We start from the raw sequence: 20333 nt of genomic DNA on the forward strand, positions 1-20333 counted from the left end.
AACCTGAACTGCACAATGGTGGAAGCTGACTCACAGTGAAATCATGTAAGCCTATTTTATTACAGCCACTACTGTTTAAACATAGTCATATGTTAAATATGTTCCCATGAAGTATGATTTAAAATTAAAATAAAATAATGTTATTTTCGGGTTACTTCATTTTCGAGTTACTTCATTTCAAAAGGTGGATCCAATTGAAATCATGCAAAAACAATCTGAGGCTGTCTTTTAATGTCATAAGCAATAATGATAAACTAACAAGGTATATTTATTTTGGTAAACTATAAATAAAGTGAGGTACATAAAACTTGTGGTCCTTCCCCACCCCACACTCTTTCCCTGGACCAAAGTGGGTTTTCCCCTCCACGCACCCTGTGTTTACGCAAACTCACTGCCTGTCTACGCAGGACGCAAAGTGAACTGACCGAGATTCGGGCACCGACGTTGAGTTAAGAGTTGAGGGACGAAACATCTCCAACGATAACAACAACAAAAAACAACACATCAACAAAAGCGCTTCTTGGTCCACTGGACACTGGATAAACATGCCTCTCTGACTTATTCTAAATGGGATTGTTATTGAAGTGCGCGATTTAACCCGATGCGGAAAATATGATGGGGATGATTGTCGAAGTAAACACAGGAGAAAGTTTACTCCTTTTGGAATATGAATGAATAGTCTTGATGCCACAACATAGCTAACTCACAGTGCACCAAGGCCATGATAGACAGCCTTTGCATACAGATGTCTTCTCTCTAGCTAGCTAGCTAGGTGATAGCGCTAAGCCTAAGTTACAATAGGCAGTAACATTATACGTTCAGTCGTGACATTTAATTGAAATGGCTAACTAGCTGGCTATATGTTGTTGTTTTTTAAAAATCTACCAGGCTAACTATCTAAAATAGCAATAGAGTTTGCCAGTTAGCTAACTAGCTAATCATTGGTTTATTTAGTTAGCTAGAAACGCTTGAAAGGAAAGCCCGAGTTGGCTAACTAATTAGCTAGCGCACTAGGCGAGCTAACATATCAACTAGCTAGTAAATGAGACCGCTAACGAGTTGCTAGCCTAGCTTAGCCTAGCCTAGCTTAGCACTTTGTCCAATTTGAATCTCAGGTTATCGCTAACTAGTTTATATATGTGCTTTGCACTTCAATTAGCTCGCTAACAGTAAGACATGTTTTTTTTCTTTCTAGTTAGCATTTCCAAACTTTGCTCGATTTAGTGTACTGGTTAGCTAGTGTTTTTTTAATATATATATATCTTAGTTAGCTCAAGCTGCCTTCACCGTGCCTGGACTGACCGACCCGCACCAGGACAAGCCGGGGCCGATGCTGACAGTCCGGATCACGGCAACAGTAAGGAGCCATGCAGCCGCAACAAATACACGACTTTTCAAGTGACGAGAACAGTCACAAATGGCGAGGCCTCTTCGTCCAAGCGTTGCGAAAGGTAAATTTATCATCCATATGAAAGCATTTATATATATATATATATTTTTGACGTGGTGAGTTGATGGAAGCAATAGTTACTGACATGTCTGTAGCAACTGTTTGTTATTTCATTATAATAGTATACACGTGTTGCCCACTGTAAATTATACGGCGTTAACATAGGCCAACAACAAAAAATATGCAACTTGGCTCTGAGTCAGAGCGTCAAATGTCTACATGTATGTAGGCAGAATCTGATGGTCCTTCCTTGTTTTCAAGAAGATAATGTTTTCACTCTTGTTTTGGAACGCACCCCCCCCCCCACCACCCCTTCAATACAGATGCAGGGCCTACATGTAAAAGTGAAACAAGAGTGACGTTATCCAATAACCTTATTTGAGATCAGAGCCCGAACTGAAATGAGTGGGATGGCTCTTAATCATTAACTACCTTGTAATGCTGCATTTGCCAGAAACCGTCTATCCCTCAGCCTCTCGCAATATGGACTAGCCTGCTATTTACGAGGCAAAAGCAATATGAGTCCATGTTTAATGTCGTGTTTCTCAAGTCACCGGTTTCAAAACTTGTGTTTTTTTTAAAGGAAGTTTCGAGATGACAAGCCGCTTCGCAGCGCAGTCCTCCTAAACGTTTTGATTGACGCAACAGTTTCCATCATTGAATGTGAATAGGCCTATTGGTTCTAATAGGGCATCGTCTTGCAGCGGTGCTTCAGTCAAGACTGTTTTTTTGCATCCACATTTCTTACAGTAGCAGCCAGCCAGGTTCACTGTAGAGAGCAAGCAAAAGGAGCTGATGCACTTGGAGGTTTAGCCTAGCTCAAATGCACCCCATCCTTGCCTTTCCCAATTCAATGAGACAACAGCCAAACGCTCAGTATAGATGGGTTGGTGGTTTTGGAACAAAACTGTCACGTGCACAACAGACAGGGTTGGCTTAGATCAGGGGTGTCAAACTCATTCAATGGAGGTGTCTGTGTTGTTGTTTTTTTTATTTTCAATTAAGACCTAGAAAACCAGGTGAGGGGAGTTACTTACTAATTAGTGACCTTAATTGATCAACCAAGAACAAAGGAGGAGAGAGAGCCCTCAGACACTAGGCCCTCCGTGGAATGGAGTTTGACACGTGGCTAAGATTGACATGTAAAATATTTCGTCTCCAGTGTTTTATTGAAAACATAAATACATATATGCACAACGGGCACGTGTGTTGTCTCAAATACATCGTTACAATTGTTGGTTAGCAAGCTAGCGATTTTTTTTTCTTTGTCATATTAGCATAGACGTGGCATCAGTCAAAGCATCTCAACAAGACATGGTAAAACTAAGCTGAAACGAGCCGCCTAAGATTTCCCCACGCGGCAGCTTCTCGCTGTTGTTGGTAGCTGTCTGGCCAGAATCACAAGGCCTAAGAAACTTGGAGCTCGTTAATGGGGTAATGCTTGGTCTACATTAGGGCTGGGCGATATGGTCAAAATATTATATCGATGTATCTAAAAAAAAAAAAATTTAAAAAACAATTGGACGGTATGATTGTATATGCCAGTATTTTTAGTTTTTGATTAATAAAAGTTGTACATTTATTTTACCTTTATTTAACCAGGCAAGTCAGTTAAGAACAAATTCTTATTTTCAATGACGGCCTAGGAACAGTGGGGTTAACTGCCTGTTCAGGGGCAGAACGACAGATTTGTACCTTGTCAGCTCGGGGTTTGAACTCGCAACCTTCCGGTTACTAGTCTCTGACCACTAGGCTACCCTGCCGCCCCCATGTGCTTTGAGTAGTGAGTGATCCTAGGATGGCAACACATACATTCTAAGTGATTTCAATGAGTCTCTCTCCATTCTGATTGGTTTATACTGTTCAACTTCAACCAAAAACAATTTTAGCACTTTTATCATTTAGGTATTTGCAAGTGGTGGAAAAAGTACCCAATTGTCATACTTGAGTAACTTTCCGCTAATGGTATCTATACTTTTACTCAAGTAAAAGTGAAAGTCACTCAGTAAAATACTACTTGAGTAAAAGTATTTGGTTTTTAAATATACTTAAGTATCAAAAGTAAATGTAATTGATCAAATGTACTTAAGTATCTAAAGTAAAAGTATAAATAATTTCAAATTCCTTATATTAAGCAGATGGCACAATTTTCTTATTTTTTTTTTTTATGTATGGATAGCCAGGGGCACACTCCCAACACTCAGAGATCATTTACAGATAGCCAGGGGCACACTCCCAACACTCAGAGATCATTTACAGATAGCCAGGGGCACACTCCCAACACTCAGAGATCATTTACAGATAGCCAGGGGCACACTCCCAACACTCAGAGATCATTTACAGATAGCCAGGGGCACACTCCCAACACTCAGAGATCATTTACAGATACCCAGGGGCACACTCCCAACACTCAGAGATCATTTACAGATAGCCAGGGGCACACTCCCAACACTCAGAGATCATTTACAGATAGCCAGGGGCACACTCCCAACACTCAGAGATCATTTACAGATAGCCAGGGGCACACTCCCAACACTCAGAGATCATTTACAGATAGCCAGGGGCACACTCCCAACACTCAGAGATCATTTACAGATACCCAGGGGCACACTCCCAACACTCAGAGATCATTTACAGATAGCCAGGGGCACACTCCCAACACTCAGACATCATTTACAGATAGCCAGGGGCACACTCCCAACACTCAGAGATCATTTACAGATAGCCAGGGGCACACTCCCAACACTCAGAGATCATTTACAGATAGCCAGGGGCACACTCTCAACACTCAGAGATCATTTACAGATAGCCAGGGGCACACTCCCAACACTCAGAGATCATTTACAGATACCCAGGGGCACACTCCCAACACTCAGAGATCATTTACAGATAGCCAGGGGCACACTCCCAACACTCAGAGATCATTTACAGATACCCAGGGGCACACTCCCAACACTCAGAGATCATTTACAGATAGCCAGGGGCACACTCCCAACACTCAGACATCATTTACAGATACCCAGGGGCACACTCCCAACACTCAGAGATCATTTACAGATAGCCAGGGGAACACTCCCAACACTCAGAGATCATTTACAGATACCCAGGGGCACACTCCCAACACTCAGACATCATTTACAGATAGCCAGGGGAACACTCCCAACACTCAGAGATCATTTACAGATAGCCAGGGGCACACTCCCAACACTCAGAGATCATTTACAGATAGCCAGGGGCACACTCCCAACACTCAGAGATCATTTACAGATAGCCAGGGGCACACTCCCAACACTCAGACATCATTTACAGATACCCAGGGGCACACTCCCAACACTCAGAGATCATTTACAGATAGCCAGGGGCACACTCCCAACACTCAGAGATCATTTACAGATACCCAGGGGCACACTCCCAACACTCAGACATCATTTACAGATAGCCAGGGGCACACTCCCAACACTCAGACATCATTTACAGATAGCCAGGGGCACACTCCCAACACTCAGAGATCATTTACAGATAGCCAGGGGCACACTCCCAACACTCAGACATCATTTACAGATAGCCAGGGGCACACTCCCAACACTCAGAGATCATTTACAGATAGCCAGGGGCACACTCCCAACACTCAGAGATCATTTACAGATAGCCAGGGGCACACTCTCAACACTCAGAGATCATTTACAGATAGCCAGGGGCACACTCCCAACACTCAGAGATCATTTACAGATACCCAGGGGCACACTCCCAACACTCAGAGATCATTTACAGATAGCCAGGGGCACACTCCCAACACTCAGAGATCATTTACAGATACCCAGGGGCACACTCCCAACACTCAGAGATCATTTACAGATAGCCAGGGGCACACTCCCAACACTCAGACATCATTTACAGATACCCAGGGGCACACTCCCAACACTCAGAGATCATTTACAGATAGCCAGGGGAACACTCCCAACACTCAGAGATCATTTACAGATACCCAGGGGCACACTCCCAACACTCAGACATCATTTACAGATAGCCAGGGGAACACTCCCAACACTCAGAGATCATTTACAGATAGCCAGGGGCACACTCCCAACACTCAGACATCATTTACAGATAGCCAGGGGAACACTCCCAACACTCAGAGATCATTTACAGATAGCCAGGGGCACACTCCCAACACTCAGAGATCATTTACAGATACCCAGGGGCACACTCCCAACACTCAGAGATCATTTACAGATAGCCAGGGGCACACTCCCAACACTCAGACATCATTTACAGATAGCCAGGGGCACACTCCCAACACTCAGAGATCATTTACAGATAGCCAGGGGCACACTCCCAACACTCAGATCATTTACAGATAGCCAGGGGCACACTCCCAACACTCAGAGATCATTTACAGATAGCCAGGGGCACACTCTCAACACTCAGAGATCATTTACAGATACCCAGGGGCACACTCCCAACACTCAGAGATCATTTACAGATAGCCAGGGGCACACTCCCAACACTCAGACATCATTTACAGATAGCCAGGGGCACACTCCCAACACTCAGAGATCATTTACAGATAGCCAGGGGCACACTCCCAACACTCAGATCATTTACAGATAGCCAGGGGCACACTCCCAACACTCAGAGATCATTTACAGATAGCCAGGGGCACACTCTCAACACTCAGAGATCATTTACAGATAGCCAGGGGCACACTCCCAACACTCAGAGATCATTTACAGATAGCCAGGGGCACACTCCCAACACTCAGAGATCATTTACAGATAGCCAGGGGCACACTCCCAACACTCAGAGATCATTTACAGATAGCCAGGGGCACACTCCCAACACTCAGATCATTTACAGATAGCCAGGGGCACACTCCCAACACTCAGAGATCATTTACAGATAGCCAGGGGCACACTCCCAACACTCAGAGATCATTTACAGATAGCCAGGGGCACACTCCCAACACTCAGAGATCATTTACAGATAGCCAGGGGCACACTCCCAACACTCAGAGATCATTTACAGATAGCCAGGGGCACACTCCCAACACTCAGAGATCATTTACAGATAGCCAGGGGCACACTCCCAACACTCAGAGATCATTTACAGATACCCAGGGGCACACTCCCAACACTCAGAGATCATTTACAGATAGCCAGGGGCACACTCCCAACACTCAGAGATCATTTACAGATAGCCAGGGGCACACTCCCAACACTCAGAGATCATTTACAGATAGCCAGGGGCACACTCCCAACACTCAGAGATCATTTACAGATAGCCAGGGGCACACTCCCAACACTCAGAGATAATTTACAGATAGCCAGGGGCACACTCCCAACACTCAGAGATCATTTACAGATAGCCAGGGGCACACTCCCAACACTCAGAGATCATTTACAGATAGCCAGGGGCACACTCCCAACACTCAGAGATCATTTACAGATACCCAGGGGCACACTCCCAACACTCAGAGATCATTTACAGATAGCCAGGGGCACACTCCCAACACTCAGAGATCATTTACAGATAGCCAGGGGCACACTCCCAACACTCAGAGATCATTTACAGATAGCCAGGGGCACACTCCCAACACTCAGAGATCATTTACAGATAGCCAGGGGCACACTCCCAACACTCAGAGATCATTTACAGATAGCCAGGGGCACACTCCCAACACTCAGAGATCATTTACAGATACACAGGGGCACACTCCCAACACTCAGAGATCATTTACAGATAGCCAGGGGCACACTCCCAACACTCAGAGATCATTTACAGATAGCCAGGGGCACACTCCCAACACTCAGAGATCATTTACAGATAGCCAGGGGCACACTCCCAACACTCAGAGATCATTTACAGATAGCCAGGGGCACACTCCCAACACTCAGAGATCATTTACAGATAGCCAGGGGCACACTCCCAACACTCAGAGATCATTTACAGATAGCCAGGGGCACACTCTCAACACTCAGAGATCATTTACAGATAGCCAGGGGCACACTCCCAACACTCAGAGATCATTTACAGATACCCAGGGGCACACTCCCAACACTCAGAGATCATTTACAGATAGCCAGGGGCACACTCCCAACACTCAGAGATCATTTACAGATAGCCAGGGGCACACTCCCAACACTCAGAGATCATTTACAGATACCCAGGGGCACACTCCCAACACTCAGAGATCATTTACAGATAGCCAGGGGCACACTCCCAACACTCAGAGATCATTTACAGATAGCCAGGGGCACACTCCCAACACTCAGAGATCATTTACAGATACCCAGGGGCACACTCCCAACACTCAGAGATCATTTACAGATAGCCAGGGGCACACTCCCAACACTCAGAGATCATTTACATATACCCAGGGGCACACTCCCAACACTCAGACATCATTTACAGATAGCCAGGGGCACACTCCCAACACTCAGAGATCATTTACAGATACCCAGGGGCACACTCCCAACACTCAGAGATCATTTACAGATAGCCAGGGGCACACTCCCAACACTCAGATCATTTACAGATACCCAGGGGCACACTCCCAACACTCAGAGATAATTTACAGATACCCAGGGGCACACTCCCAACACTCAGAGATCATTTACAGATACCCAGGGGCACACTCCCAACACTCAGAGATCATTTACAGATACCCAGGGGCACACTCCCAACACTCAGACATCATTTACAGATAGCCAGGGGCACACTCCCAACACTCAGAGATAATTTACAGATACCCAGGGGCACACTCCCAACACTCAGAGATCATTTACAGATACCCAGGGGCACACTCCCAACACTCAGAGATCATTTACAGATAGTGTTCTGCCATGTGTTCAGTGTTCTGCCATGTCCAGCGAAGAGCCTGGATCTCAATTCCATCCAATGCATCCTTCTAGTCCATCTCGTGTTGTCATTCAGTCAGATTCAGATCCTGCAGTGAGTTCCAACAGTATTGGGACAGTAGTGACCCATTTTGTTGTTGTTTTGGCTCTGTACTCCGGTTCTTTTGGGTTTGAAAATGATACAATGACTATGAGGTTAAAGTGTCACTCAGCCCACCAGTCACTCAGCCAGTCAGTGTGTCACTCAGCCAGCCAGTCAGTTTGTCACTCAGCCAGTCAGTCAGTTTGTCACTCAGCCAGTCAGTCAGTTTGTCACTCAGCCAGTCAGTCAGTTTGTCACTCAGCCAGCCAGTCAGTTTGTCACTCAGCCAGCCAGTCAGTGTGTCACTCAGCCAGCCAGTCAGTTTGTCACTCAGCCAGCCAGTCAGTTTGTCACTCAGCCAGTCAGTCAGTTTGTCACTCAGCCAGTCACTCAGCCAGTCAGTCAGTATGTCACTCAGCCAGTCAGTATGTCACTCAGCCCACCAGTCACTCAGCCAGTCAGTATGTCACTCAGCCCGCCAGTCACTGAGCCAGTCAGTCAGTTTGTCACTCAGCCCGCCAGTCAGTTTGTCACTCAGCCCGCCAGTCAGTTTGTCACTCAGCCCGCCAGTCAGTTTGTCACTCAGCCCGCCAGTCAGTTTGTCACTCAGCCCGCCAGTCAGTTTGTCACTCAGCCAGCCAGTCAGTTTGTCACTCAGCCAACCAGTCAGTTTGTCACTCAGCCAGCCAGTCAGTTTGTCACTCAGCCAGCCAGTCACTCAGCCAGCCAGTCAGTTTGTCACTCAGCCACAGATCTATAGGAATCACATTGTCATAACTGGTCCTGTAGATTACACCACCTGATGAATGTGCCCAATCACTCTAAACAGACAGTAAATATGAAGCAGCCATGCTGTTTGTCTCTCTCTTTCTGTCTGCTTGTTTCTCTCTCTCTGTGTCAGTCTCTCTCTCTGTCTGCCTGTTTGTTTGTCTCTGTGTCAGTCTCTCTCTTTCTCTCTTTATTTCTCTCTCTTTCTCTCTTTATTTCTCTCTCTTTCTCTCTTTCTCTCTCTCTCTCTCTCTCTCTCTCTCTCTCTCTCTCTCTGTCTCTCTCTCTCTCTCTCTCTCTCTGTCTCTCTCTCTCTCTCTCTCTCTCTGTCTCTCTCTCTCTCTCTCTCTCTGTCTCTCTCTCTCTCTCTCTGTCTCTCTCTCTCTCTCTCTCTCTGTCTCTCTCTCTCTGTCTGTCTCTCTCTCTCTGTCTCTCTGTTTCTCTCTGTCGCTCTCTCTCTGTCTCTCTCTCTCTGTCTCTGTCTCTCTCTGTCTCTCTCTGTCTGTCTGTCTCCTGTCTAACTCTCTCTCTCTCTGTCTCTCAATTCAATTCAATTCAAGGGCTTTATTGGCATGGGAAACATGTGTTAACATTGCCAAAGCAAGTGAGGTAGATAATATATAAAGTGAATATATAAAGTGAAATAAACAATAAAAATTAACAGTAAACATTACACATACAGAAGTTTCAAAACAATAAAGACATTACAAATGTCATATTATATATATATATACAGTGTTTTAACAATGTACAAATGGTTAAAGGACACAAGATAAAATAAATAAGCATAAAAATGGGTTGTATTTACAATGGTGTGTGTTCTTCACTGGTTGCCCTTTTCTTGTGGCAACAGGTCACAAATCTTGCTGCTGTGATGGCACACTGTGGAATTTCACCCAGTAGATATGGGAGTTTATCAAAATTGGATTTGTTTTCGAATTCTTTGTGGATCTGTGTAATCTGAGGGAAATATGTCTCTCTAATATGGTCATACATTGGGCAGGAGGTTAGGAAGTGCAGCTCAGTTTCCACATAATTTTGTGGGCAGTGAGCACATAGCCTGTCTTCTCTTGAGAGCCATGTCTGCCTACGGCGGCCTTTCTCAATAGCAAGGCTATGCTCACTGAGTCTGTACATAGTCAAAGCTTTCCTTAATTTTGGGTCAGTCACAGTGGTCAGGTATTCTGCCGCTGTGTACTCTCTGTTTAGGGTCAGTCACAGTGGTCAGGTATTCTGCCGCTGTGTACTCTCTGTTTAGGGTCAGTCACTGGTCAGGTATTCTGCCGCTGTGTACTCTCTGTTTAGGGTCAGTCACAGTGGTCAGGTATTCTGCCGCTGTGTACTCTCTGTTTAGGGTCAGTCACTGGTCAGGTATTCTGCCGCTGTGTACTCTCTGTTTAGGGTCAGTCACAGTGGTCAGGTATTCTGCCGCTGTGTACTCTCTGTTTAGGGTCAGTCACAGTGGTCAGGTATTCTGCCGCTGTGTACTCTCTGTTTAGGGTCAGTCACAGTGGTCAGGTATTCTGCTGCTGTGTACTCTCTGTTTAGGGTCAGTCACAGTGGTCAGGTATTCTGCCGCTGTGTACTCTCTGTTTAGGGTCAGTCACAGTGGTCAGGTATTCTGCCGCTGTGTACTCTCTGTTTAGGGTCAGTCACAGTGGTCAGGTATTCTGCCGCTGTGTACTCTCTGTTTAGGGTCAGTCACAGTGGTCAGGTATTCTACCGCTGTGTACTCTCTGTTTAGGGTCAGTCACAGTGGTCAGGTATTCTACCACTGTGTACTCTCTGTTTAGGGCCAGTCACAGTGGTCAGGTATTCTGCCACTGTGTACTCTCTGTTTAGGGTCAGTCACAGTGGTCAGGTATTCTACCACTGTGTACTCTCTGTTTAGGGTCAGTCACAGTGGTCAGGTATTCTGCCGCTGTGTACTCTCTGTTTAGGGCCAGTCACAGTGGTCAGGTATTCTGCTGCTGTGTACTCCCTGTTTAGGGCCAGTCACACTGGTCAGGTATTCTGCCGCTGTGTACTCTCTGTTTAGGGTCAGTCACAGTGGTCAGGTATTCTGCCACTGTGTACTCTCTGTTTAGGGTCAGTCACAGTGGTCAGGTATTCTGCCGCTGTGTTCTCTCTGTTTAGGGCCAGTCACAGTGGTCAGGTATTCTGCCACTGTGTACTCTCTGTTTAGGGTCAGTCACAGTGGTCAGGTATTCTGCCACTGTGTACTCTCTGTTTAGGGTCAGTCACAGTGGTCAGGTATTCTGCCACTGTGTTCTCTCTGTTTAGGGCCAGTCACAGTGGTCAGGTATTCTGCCACTGTGTACTCTCTGTTTAGGGTCAGTCACAGTGGACAGGTATTCTGCCACTGTGTACTCTCTGTTTAGGGTCAGTCACAGTGGTCAGGTATTCTGCCGCTGTGTACTCTCTGTGTAGGGTCAGTCACAGTGGTCAGGTATTCTGCCACTGTGTCCTCTCTGTTTAGGGCCAGTCACAGTGGTCAGGTATTCTGCCACTGTGTACTCTCTGTTTAGGGTCAGTCACAGTGGTCAGGTATTCTGCCACTGTGTACTCTCTGTGTAGGGTCAGTCACAGTGGTCAGGTATTCTGCCACTGTGTACTCTCTGTTTAGGGTCAGTCACAGTGGTCAGGTATTCTGCCACTGTGTACTCTCTGTTTAGGGTCAGTCACAGTGGTCAGGTATTCTGCCACTGTGTACTCTCTGTTTAGGGTCAGTCACAGTGGTCAGGTATTCTGCCGCTGTGTACTCTCTGTGTAGGGTCAGTCACAGTGGTCAGGTATTCTGCCACTGTGTCCTCTCTGTTTAGGGCCAGTCACAGTGGTCAGGTATTCTGCCACTGTGTACTCTCTGTTTAGGGTCAGTCACAGTGGTCAGGTATTCTGCCACTGTGTACTCTCTGTGTAGGGTCAGTCACAGTGGTCAGGTATTCTGCCACTGTGTACTCTCTGTTTAGGGTCAGTCACAGTGGTCAGGTATTCTGCCACTGTGTACTCTCTGTTTAGGGTCAGTCACAGTGGTCAGGTATTCTGCCGCTGTGTTCTCTCTGTTTAGGGTCAGTCACAGTGGTCAGGTATTCTGCCACTGTGTACTCTCTGTTTAGGGTCAGTCACAGTGGTCAGGTATTCTGCCACTGTGTACTCTCTGTGTAGGGTCAGTCACAGTGGTCAGGTATTCTGCCACTGTGTACTCTCTGTTTAGGGTCAGTCACAGTGGTCAGGTATTCTGCCACTGTGTTCTCTCTGTTTAGGGTCAGTCACAGTGGTCAGGTATTCTGCCGCTGTGTACTCTCTGTGTAGGGCCAGTCACAGTGGTCAGGTATTCTGCCGCTGTGTACTCTCTGTGTAGGGTCAGTCACAGTGGTCAGGTATTCTGCCACTGTGTACTCTCTGTTTAGGGTCAGTCACAGTGGTCAGGTATTCTGCCACTGTGTACTCTCTGTTTAGGGTCAGTCACAGTGGTCAGGTATTCTGCCACTGTGTACTCTCTGTTTAGGGTCAGTCACAGTGGTCAGGTATTCTGCCGCTGTGTACTCTCTGTGTAGGGTCAGTCACAGTGGTCAGGTATTCTGCCACTGTGTCCTCTCTGTTTAGGGCCAGTCACAGTGGTCAGGTATTCTGCCACTGTGTACTCTCTGTTTAGGGTCAGTCACAGTGGTCAGGTATTCTGCCACTGTGTACTCTCTGTGTAGGGTCAGTCACAGTGGTCAGGTATTCTGCCACTGTGTACTCTCTGTTTAGGGTCAGTCACAGTGGTCAGGTATTCTGCCACTGTGTACTCTCTGTTTAGGGTCAGTCACAGTGGTCAGGTATTCTGCCGCTGTGTTCTCTCTGTTTAGGGTCAGTCACAGTGGTCAGGTATTCTGCCACTGTGTACTCTCTGTTTAGGGTCAGTCACAGTGGTCAGGTATTCTGCCACTGTGTACTCTCTGTGTAGGGTCAGTCACAGTGGTCAGGTATTCTGCCACTGTGTACTCTCTGTTTAGGGTCAGTCACAGTGGTCAGGTATTCTGCCACTGTGTTCTCTCTGTTTAGGGTCAGTCACAGTGGTCAGGTATTCTGCCGCTGTGTACTCTCTGTGTAGGGCCAGTCACAGTGGTCAGGTATTCTGCCGCTGTGTACTCTCTGTTTAGGGCCAGTCACAGAGGTCAGGTATTCTGCCCCTGTGTACTCTCTGTTTAGGGCCAGTCACAGTGGTCAGGTATTCTGCCACTGTGTACTCTCTGTTTAGGGCCAAATAGCATTCTAGTTTGCTCTGTTTTTTTGTGTTAATTCTTTCCAAATCAAATCAAATCAAATTTATTTGTCACATACACATGGTTAGCAGATGTTAATGCGAGTGTAGCGAAATGCTTGTGCTTCTAGTTCCGACAATGCAGTAATAACGAACAAGTAATCTAACTAACAATTCCCCAAAAAACTACTGTCTTATACACAATGTAAGGGGATAAAGAATATGTACATAAGGATATATGAATGTGTGATGGTACAGAGCAGCATAGGCAAGATACAGTAGATGATATCGAGTACAGTATATACATATGAGATGAGTATGTAAACCAAGTGGCATAGTTAAAGTGGCTAGTGATACATGTATTACATAAGGATGCAGTCGATGATATAGAGTCCAGTATCTACGTATGCATATGAGATGAATAATGTAGGGTAAGTAACATTATATAAGGTAGCATTGTTTAAAGTGGCTAGTGATATATTTACATCATTTCCCATCAATTCCCATGATTAAAGTGGCTGGAGTAGAGTCAGTGGCATTGACAGTGTGTTGGCAGTAGCCACTCAATGTTAGTGGTGGCTGTTTAACAGTCTGATGGCCTTGAGATAGAAGCTGTTTTTCAGTCTCTCGGTCCCAGCTTTGATGCACCTGTACTGACCTCGCCTTCTGGATGACAGCGGGGTGAACAGGCAGTGTGTCAAGTAGTTATCTTTTTGTTTTCTCATGATTTGGTTGGGTCTAATTGTGCTGCTGTCCTGGGGCTCTGTAGGGTGGGGTGAACAGGCAATGTGTCAAGTAGTTATCTTTTTGTTTTCTCATGATTTGGTTGGGTCTAATTGTGCTGCTGTCCTGGGGCTCTGTAGGGTGTGTTTGTGAACAGAGCCCCAGGACCAGCTTGCTTAGGGGACTCTTCTCCAGGTTCATCTCTCTGTAGGTGATGGCTTTGTTATGGAAGGTTTGGGAATCGCTTCCTTTTAGGTGGTTATAGAATTTAACGGCTCTTTTCTGGATTTTGATAATCGGTGGGTATTGGCCTAATTCTGCTCTGCATGCATTATTTGGTGTTCTACGTTGTACACGGAGGATATTTTTGCAGAATTCTGCGTGCAGAGTTTGGTGTTTGTCCCATTTTGTGAAGTCTTGGTTGGTGAGCGGACCCCAGACCTCACAACCATAACGGGCAATGGGCTCTATGACTGATTCAAGTATTTTTAGCCAAATCCTAATTGGTATGTTGAAATGTATGTTCCTTTTGATGGCATAGAATGCCCTTCTTGCCTTGTCTCTCAGATCGTTCACAGCTTTGTGGAAGTTACCTGTGGCGCTGATGTTTAGGCCAAGGTATGTATAGTTTTTTGTGTGCTCTAGGGCAACAGTGTCTAGATGGAATTTGTATTTGTGGTCCTGGTGACTGGACCTTTTTTGTAACACCATTATTTTGGTCTTACTGAGATTTACTGTCAGTGCCAAAGGTCTGACAGAATCTGTGCTTAAGATCTAGGTGCTGCTGTAGGCCCTCCTTGGTTGGTGACAGAAGCACCAGATCATCAGCAAACAGCAGACATTTGACTTCGGATTCTAGTAGGGTGATGCCGGGTGCTGCAGACTGTTCTAGTGCCCGCGCCAATTCGTTGATATATATGTTGAAGAGGGTGGGGCTTAAGCTGCATCCCTGTCTCACCCCACGACCCTGTGTGAAGAAATGTGTGTTTTTTTCCCATATTTTAACCGCACACTTGTTGTTTGTGTACATGGATTTTATAATGTTGTATGTTTTACACCCAACACCACTTTCCATCAGTTTACATAGCAGATCCTCATGCCAAATTGAGTTGAAGGCTTTTTTGAAATCAACAAAGCATGAGAAGACTTTGCCTTTGTTTTGGTTTGTTTGGTTGTCAATTAGGGTGTGCAGGGTGAATACATGGTCTGTTGTACGGTAATTTGGTAAAAAGCCAATTTGACATTTGCTCAGTACATTGTTTTCATTGAGGAAATGTACAAGTCTGCTGTTAATGACAATGCAGAGGATTTTCCCAAGTTTACTGTTGACGCATATTCCACGGTAGTTATTGGGGTCAAATTTGATAGTAGTTGATTCTAAGATCTGTATTTGATCATGTATATGTTTTTGCTCTTTATTCTTTGTTATAGAGCCAAAAATATTGGAGAAGTGGTTTACCCAGACATCTCCATTTTGGATAGATAATTCTTTGTGTTGTTTGTTTAGTGTTTTCCAATTTTCCCAGAAGTGGTTAGAGTCTATGGATTCTTCAATTACATTGAGCTGATTTCTGACATGCTGTTCCTTCTTTTTCCGTAGTGTATTTCTGTATTGTTTTAGTGATTCACCATAGTGAAGGCGTAGACTCAGGTTTTCCGGGTCTCTATGTTTTTGGTTGGACAGGTTTCTCAATTTCTTTCTTAGATTTTTGCATTCTTCATCAAACCATTTGTCATTATTGTTAATTTTCTTCGGTTTTCTATTTGACATTTGTAGATTTGATAGGGAAGCTGAGAGGTCAAATATATTGTTAAGATTTTCTACTGCCAAGTTTACACCTTCACTATTACAGTGGAACGTTTTACCCAGGAAATTGTCTAAAAGGGATTGAATTTGTTGTTGCCTAATTGTTTTTTGGTAGGTTTCCAAACTGCATTCCTTCCATCTATAGCATTTCTTAATGTTACTCAGTTCCTTTTGGCTTTGATGCCTCATGATTGAGTATTGCTCTGTTTAAGTAGACTGTGATTTTGCTGTGGTCTGATAGGGGTGTCAGTGGGCTGACTGTGAACGCTCTGAGAGACTCTGGGTTGAGGTCAGTGACTTTCTCTCTCTTTCTCTCTCTCTTTCTCTGTCTTTCTCTCTCTGTCTCTGTCTCTCTCTGTCTCTGTCTCTCTCTGTCTCTGTCTCCTCTGTCTCTGTCTCTCTGTGTGTTGGTCTCTCTCTGTCTGAAACCATATCTGACTATGAATAAAGGCTCCATGTCCTGCTCTGACTCCAGAGGCTGTACGGTGTTTCCTCCGACACATTGGTGCGACTGGCTTTCCGGGTTAAGCGAGCAGTGTTGTCAAGAAGCAGTGCGGCTTGGCAGGGTCGTGTTTCGGAGGACGCACAGCCCTCCACCTTCGCCTCTCCCGGGTCCGTAGAGGAGTTGCAGCGATGGGACAATATTTTACCAATTGGGGGAGGAAAAGGGGTAAAAAAATAAATACATTTGGGAGGAGGGAAGGAAGGGAGGAGGGAAGGAAGGGAGGAGGGGAGGAAGGGAGGAAGGGAGGAAGGGAGGAGGGGAGGAAGGGAGGAGGGGAGGAAGGAAGGGAGGAGGGGAGGAAGGAAGGGAGGAGGGGAGGAAGGGAGGAAGGGACTACCTGAATGTAACGCTCATGTAACGTTAACAAAGTATTTGTCACGCTTTGTAAACAGCTGTAGATTAACTGTGTAATGCTTTTACCACTGGGTCCGTTTTCTATCAATGCATTGCTAAAAATACTTACAAATATATATATAAATACAAGTGACCCGGCTAAGTGAAACTGAGGGCAGCTGGTGGTGGGTTTCGTTTTGGTGTTATTCGTTTCACTGTCTGTCTCAACACGTTCCTCAACATGCTTGCCCTGAGGGGAAGACAGCCTGTCAGAGAGAGAGAGAGAGAGAGAGGGAGGTTTATGGTTTTGACTATCTGTGACTCACTCCTGAGGGGCTTTCTTGCCTGGGCAGGAAGAGGAAGTAGTTTTAGGGGGACCTGTCCTCTCTGCTAGCCTGGTCCCAGATCTGTTGTCTCCTTCTATAGCCTGGTCTCAGATCTGTTGTCTCCTTCTATAGCCTGGTCTCAGATCTGTTGTCTCCTTCTATAGCCTGGTCCCAGATCTGTTGTCTCCTTCTATAGCCTGGTCCCAGATCTGTTGTCTCCTTCTATAGCCTGGTCCCAGATCTGCTGTCTCCTTCTATAGCCTGGTCCCAGATCTGTTGTCTCCTCCTATAGCCTGGTCCCAGATCTGTTGTCTCCTTCTATAGCCTGGTCCCAGATCTGTTGTCTCCTCCTATAGCCTGGTCCCAGATCTGTTGTCTCCTTCTATAGCCTGGTCCCAGATCTGTTGGCTCCTTCTATAGCCTGGTCCCAGATCTGTTGGCTCCTTCTATAGCCTGGTCCCAGATCTGTTGGCTCCTTCTATAGCTTGGTCCCAGATCTGTTGTCTCCTCCTATAGCCTGGTCCCAGATCTGTTGTCTCCTCCTATAGCCTGGTCCCAGATCTGTTGTCTCCTCCTATAGCCTGGTCCCAGATCTGTTTGCTCCTTCTATAGCCTGGTCCCAGATCTGTTGGCTCCTTCTATAGCCTGGTCCCAGATCTGTTGGCTCCTTCTATAGCCTGGTCCCAGATCTGTTGGCTCCTTCTATAGCCTGGTCCCAGATCTGTTGGCTCCTTCTATAGCCTGGTCCCAGATCTGTTGGCTCCTTCTATAGACTGGTCCCAGATCTGTTGGCTCCTTCTATTGCCTGGTCCCAGATCTGTTGGCTCCTTTTGTAGCCTGGTCCCAGATCTGTTGGCTCCTATAGCCTGGTCCCAGATCTGTTGGCTCCTTCTATAGCCTGGTCCCAGATCTGTTGGCTCCTATAGCCTGGTCCCAGATCTGTTGTCTCCTTCTATAGCCTGGTCCCAGATCTGTTGGCTCCTTCTATAGCCTGGTCCCAGATCTGTTGGCTCCTTCTATTGCCTGGTCCCAGATCTGTTGGCTCCTTCTATTGCCTGGTCCCAGATCTGTTGGCTCCTTCTGTAGCCTGGTCCCAGATCTGTTGGCTCCTTTTGTAGCCTGGTCCCAGATCTGTTGGCTCCTATAGCCTGGTCCCAGATCTGTTGGCTCCTTCTATAGCCTGGTCCCAGATCTGTTGGCTCCTATAGCCTGGTCCCAGATCTGTTGGCTCCTTCTATAGCCTGGTCCCAGATCTGTTGGCTCCTTCTATAGCCTGGTCCCAGATCTGTTGGCTCCTTCTATAGCCTGGTCCCAGATCTGTTGGCTCCTTCTATTGCCTGGTCCCAGATCTGTTGGCTCCTATAGCCTGGTCCCAGAGCTGTTGGCTCCTTCTATAGCCTGGTCCCAGATCTGTTGGCTCCTTCTATAGCCTGGTCCCAGATCTGTTGGCTCCTTCTATTGCCTGGTCCCAGATCTGTTGGCTCCTTTTGTAGCCTGGTCCCAGATCTGTTGGCTCCTATAGCCTGGTCCCAGATCTGTTGTCTCCTTCTATAGCCTGGTCCCAGATCTGTTGGCTCCTTCTATAGACTGGTCCCAGATCTGTTGGCTCCTTCTATTGCCTGGTCCCAGATCTGTTGGCTCCTTTTGTAGCCTGGTCCCAGATCTGTTGGCTCCTATAGCCTGGTCCCAGATCTGTTGGCTCCTTCTATAGCCTGGTCCCAGATCTGTTGGCTCCTATAGCCTGGTCCCAGATCTGTTGGCTCCTATAGCCTGGTCCCAGATCTGTTGGCTCCTTCTATAGCCTGGTCCCAGATCTGTTGGCTCCTATAGCCTGGTCCCAGATCTGTTGGCTCCTTCTATAGCCTGGTCCCAGATCTGTTTGTGCTCCTTCAATAGACTGGTCCCAGATCTGTTGGCTCCTTCTATTGCCTGGTCCCAGATCTGTTGGCTCCTTTTGTAGCCTGGTCCCAGATCTGTTGGCTCCTATAGCCTGGTCCCAGATCTGTTGTCTCCTTCTATAGCCTGGTCCCAGATCTGTTGGCTCCTTCTATTGCCTGGTCCCAGATCTGTTGGCTCCTTCTATTGCCTGGTCCCAGATCTGTTGGCTGCTTTTGTAGCCTGGTCCCAGATCTGTTGGCTCCTATAGCCTGGTCCCAGATCTGTTGGCTCCTATAGCCTGGTCCCAGATCTGTTGGCTCCTATAGCCTGGTCCCAGATCTGTTGGCTCCTTCTATAGTCTGGTCCCAGATCTGTTGGCTCCTATAGCCTGGTCCCAGATCTGTTGGCTCCTTCTATAGTCTGGTCCCAGATCTGTTGGCTCCTATAGCCTGGTCCCAGATCTGTTGTCTCCTTCTATAGCTTGGTCCCAGATCTGTTGGCTCCTTCTATAGACTGGTCCCAGATCTGTTGGCTCCTTCTATTGCCTGGTCCCAGATCTGTTGGCTCCTTTTGTAGCCTGGTCCCAGATCTGTTGGCTCCTATAGCCTGGTCCCAGATCTGTTGGCTCCTTCTATAGTCTGGTCCCAGATCTGTTGGCTCCTTCTATAGCCTGGTCCCAGATCTGTTGGCTCCTTCTATAGCCTGGTCCCAGATCTGTTGGCTCCTTCTATAGTCTGGTCCCAGATCTGTTGGCTCCTTCTATAGCCTGGTCCCAGATCTGTTGGCTCCTATAGCCTGGTCCCAGATCTGTTGGCTCCTTCTATAGCCTGGTCCCAGATCTGTTGGCTCCTTCTATAGCCTGGTCCCAGATCTGTTGGCTCCTATAGTCTGGTCCCAGATCTGTTGGCTCCTTCTATAGCCTGGTCCCAGATCTGTTGGCTCCTTCTATAGCCTGGTCCCAGATCTGTTGGCTCCTTCTATAGCCTGGTCCCAGATCTGTTGGCTCCTTTTGTAGCCTGGTCCCAGATCTGTTGGCTCCTATAGCCTGGTCCCAGATCTGTTGGCTCCTTCTATAGCCTGGTCCCAGATCTGTTGGCTCCTATAGCCTGGTCCCAGATCTGTTGTCTCCTTCTATAGCCTGGTCCCAGATCTGTTGGCTCCTTCTATAGCCTGGTCCCAGATCTGTTGGCTCCTTCTATAGACTGGTCCCAGATCTGTTGGCTCCTTCTATTGCCTGGTCCCAGATCTGTTGGCTCCTTTTGTAGCCTGGTCCCAGATCTGTTGGCTCCTATAGCCTGGTCCCAGATCTGTTGGCTCCTTCTATAGCCTGGTCCCAGATCTGTTGGCTCCTTCTATAG

General features: G+C 46.7%; 1 protein-coding gene across 2 annotated transcripts in view; it reads left to right on the forward strand.

Moving 5' to 3' along the window:
* The first annotated feature begins 405 nt into the window (after nucleotides 1-405).
* sos2 (son of sevenless homolog 2 (Drosophila)) overlaps nucleotides 406-20333 on the forward strand; it is a 117333-nt gene continuing 97405 nt past the window's right edge. Inside the window, exon 1 of one of the 2 annotated variants that reach the window (XM_031829312.1) lies at nucleotides 406-1451. In XM_031829312.1, coding sequence (XP_031685172.1) covers nucleotides 1368-1451 — 84 coding nt within the window. In that variant the 5' untranslated portion in view covers nucleotides 406-1367. The remainder of the gene's footprint in view (nucleotides 1452-20333) is intronic. The other variant, XM_031829311.1, reaches the window with a different exon arrangement.

The sequence above is a fragment of the Oncorhynchus kisutch genome, linkage group LG7 (genome assembly GCF_002021735.2).
Source record: "Oncorhynchus kisutch isolate 150728-3 linkage group LG7, Okis_V2, whole genome shotgun sequence".
Taxonomy (NCBI): Eukaryota; Metazoa; Chordata; class Actinopteri; order Salmoniformes; family Salmonidae; genus Oncorhynchus; species Oncorhynchus kisutch.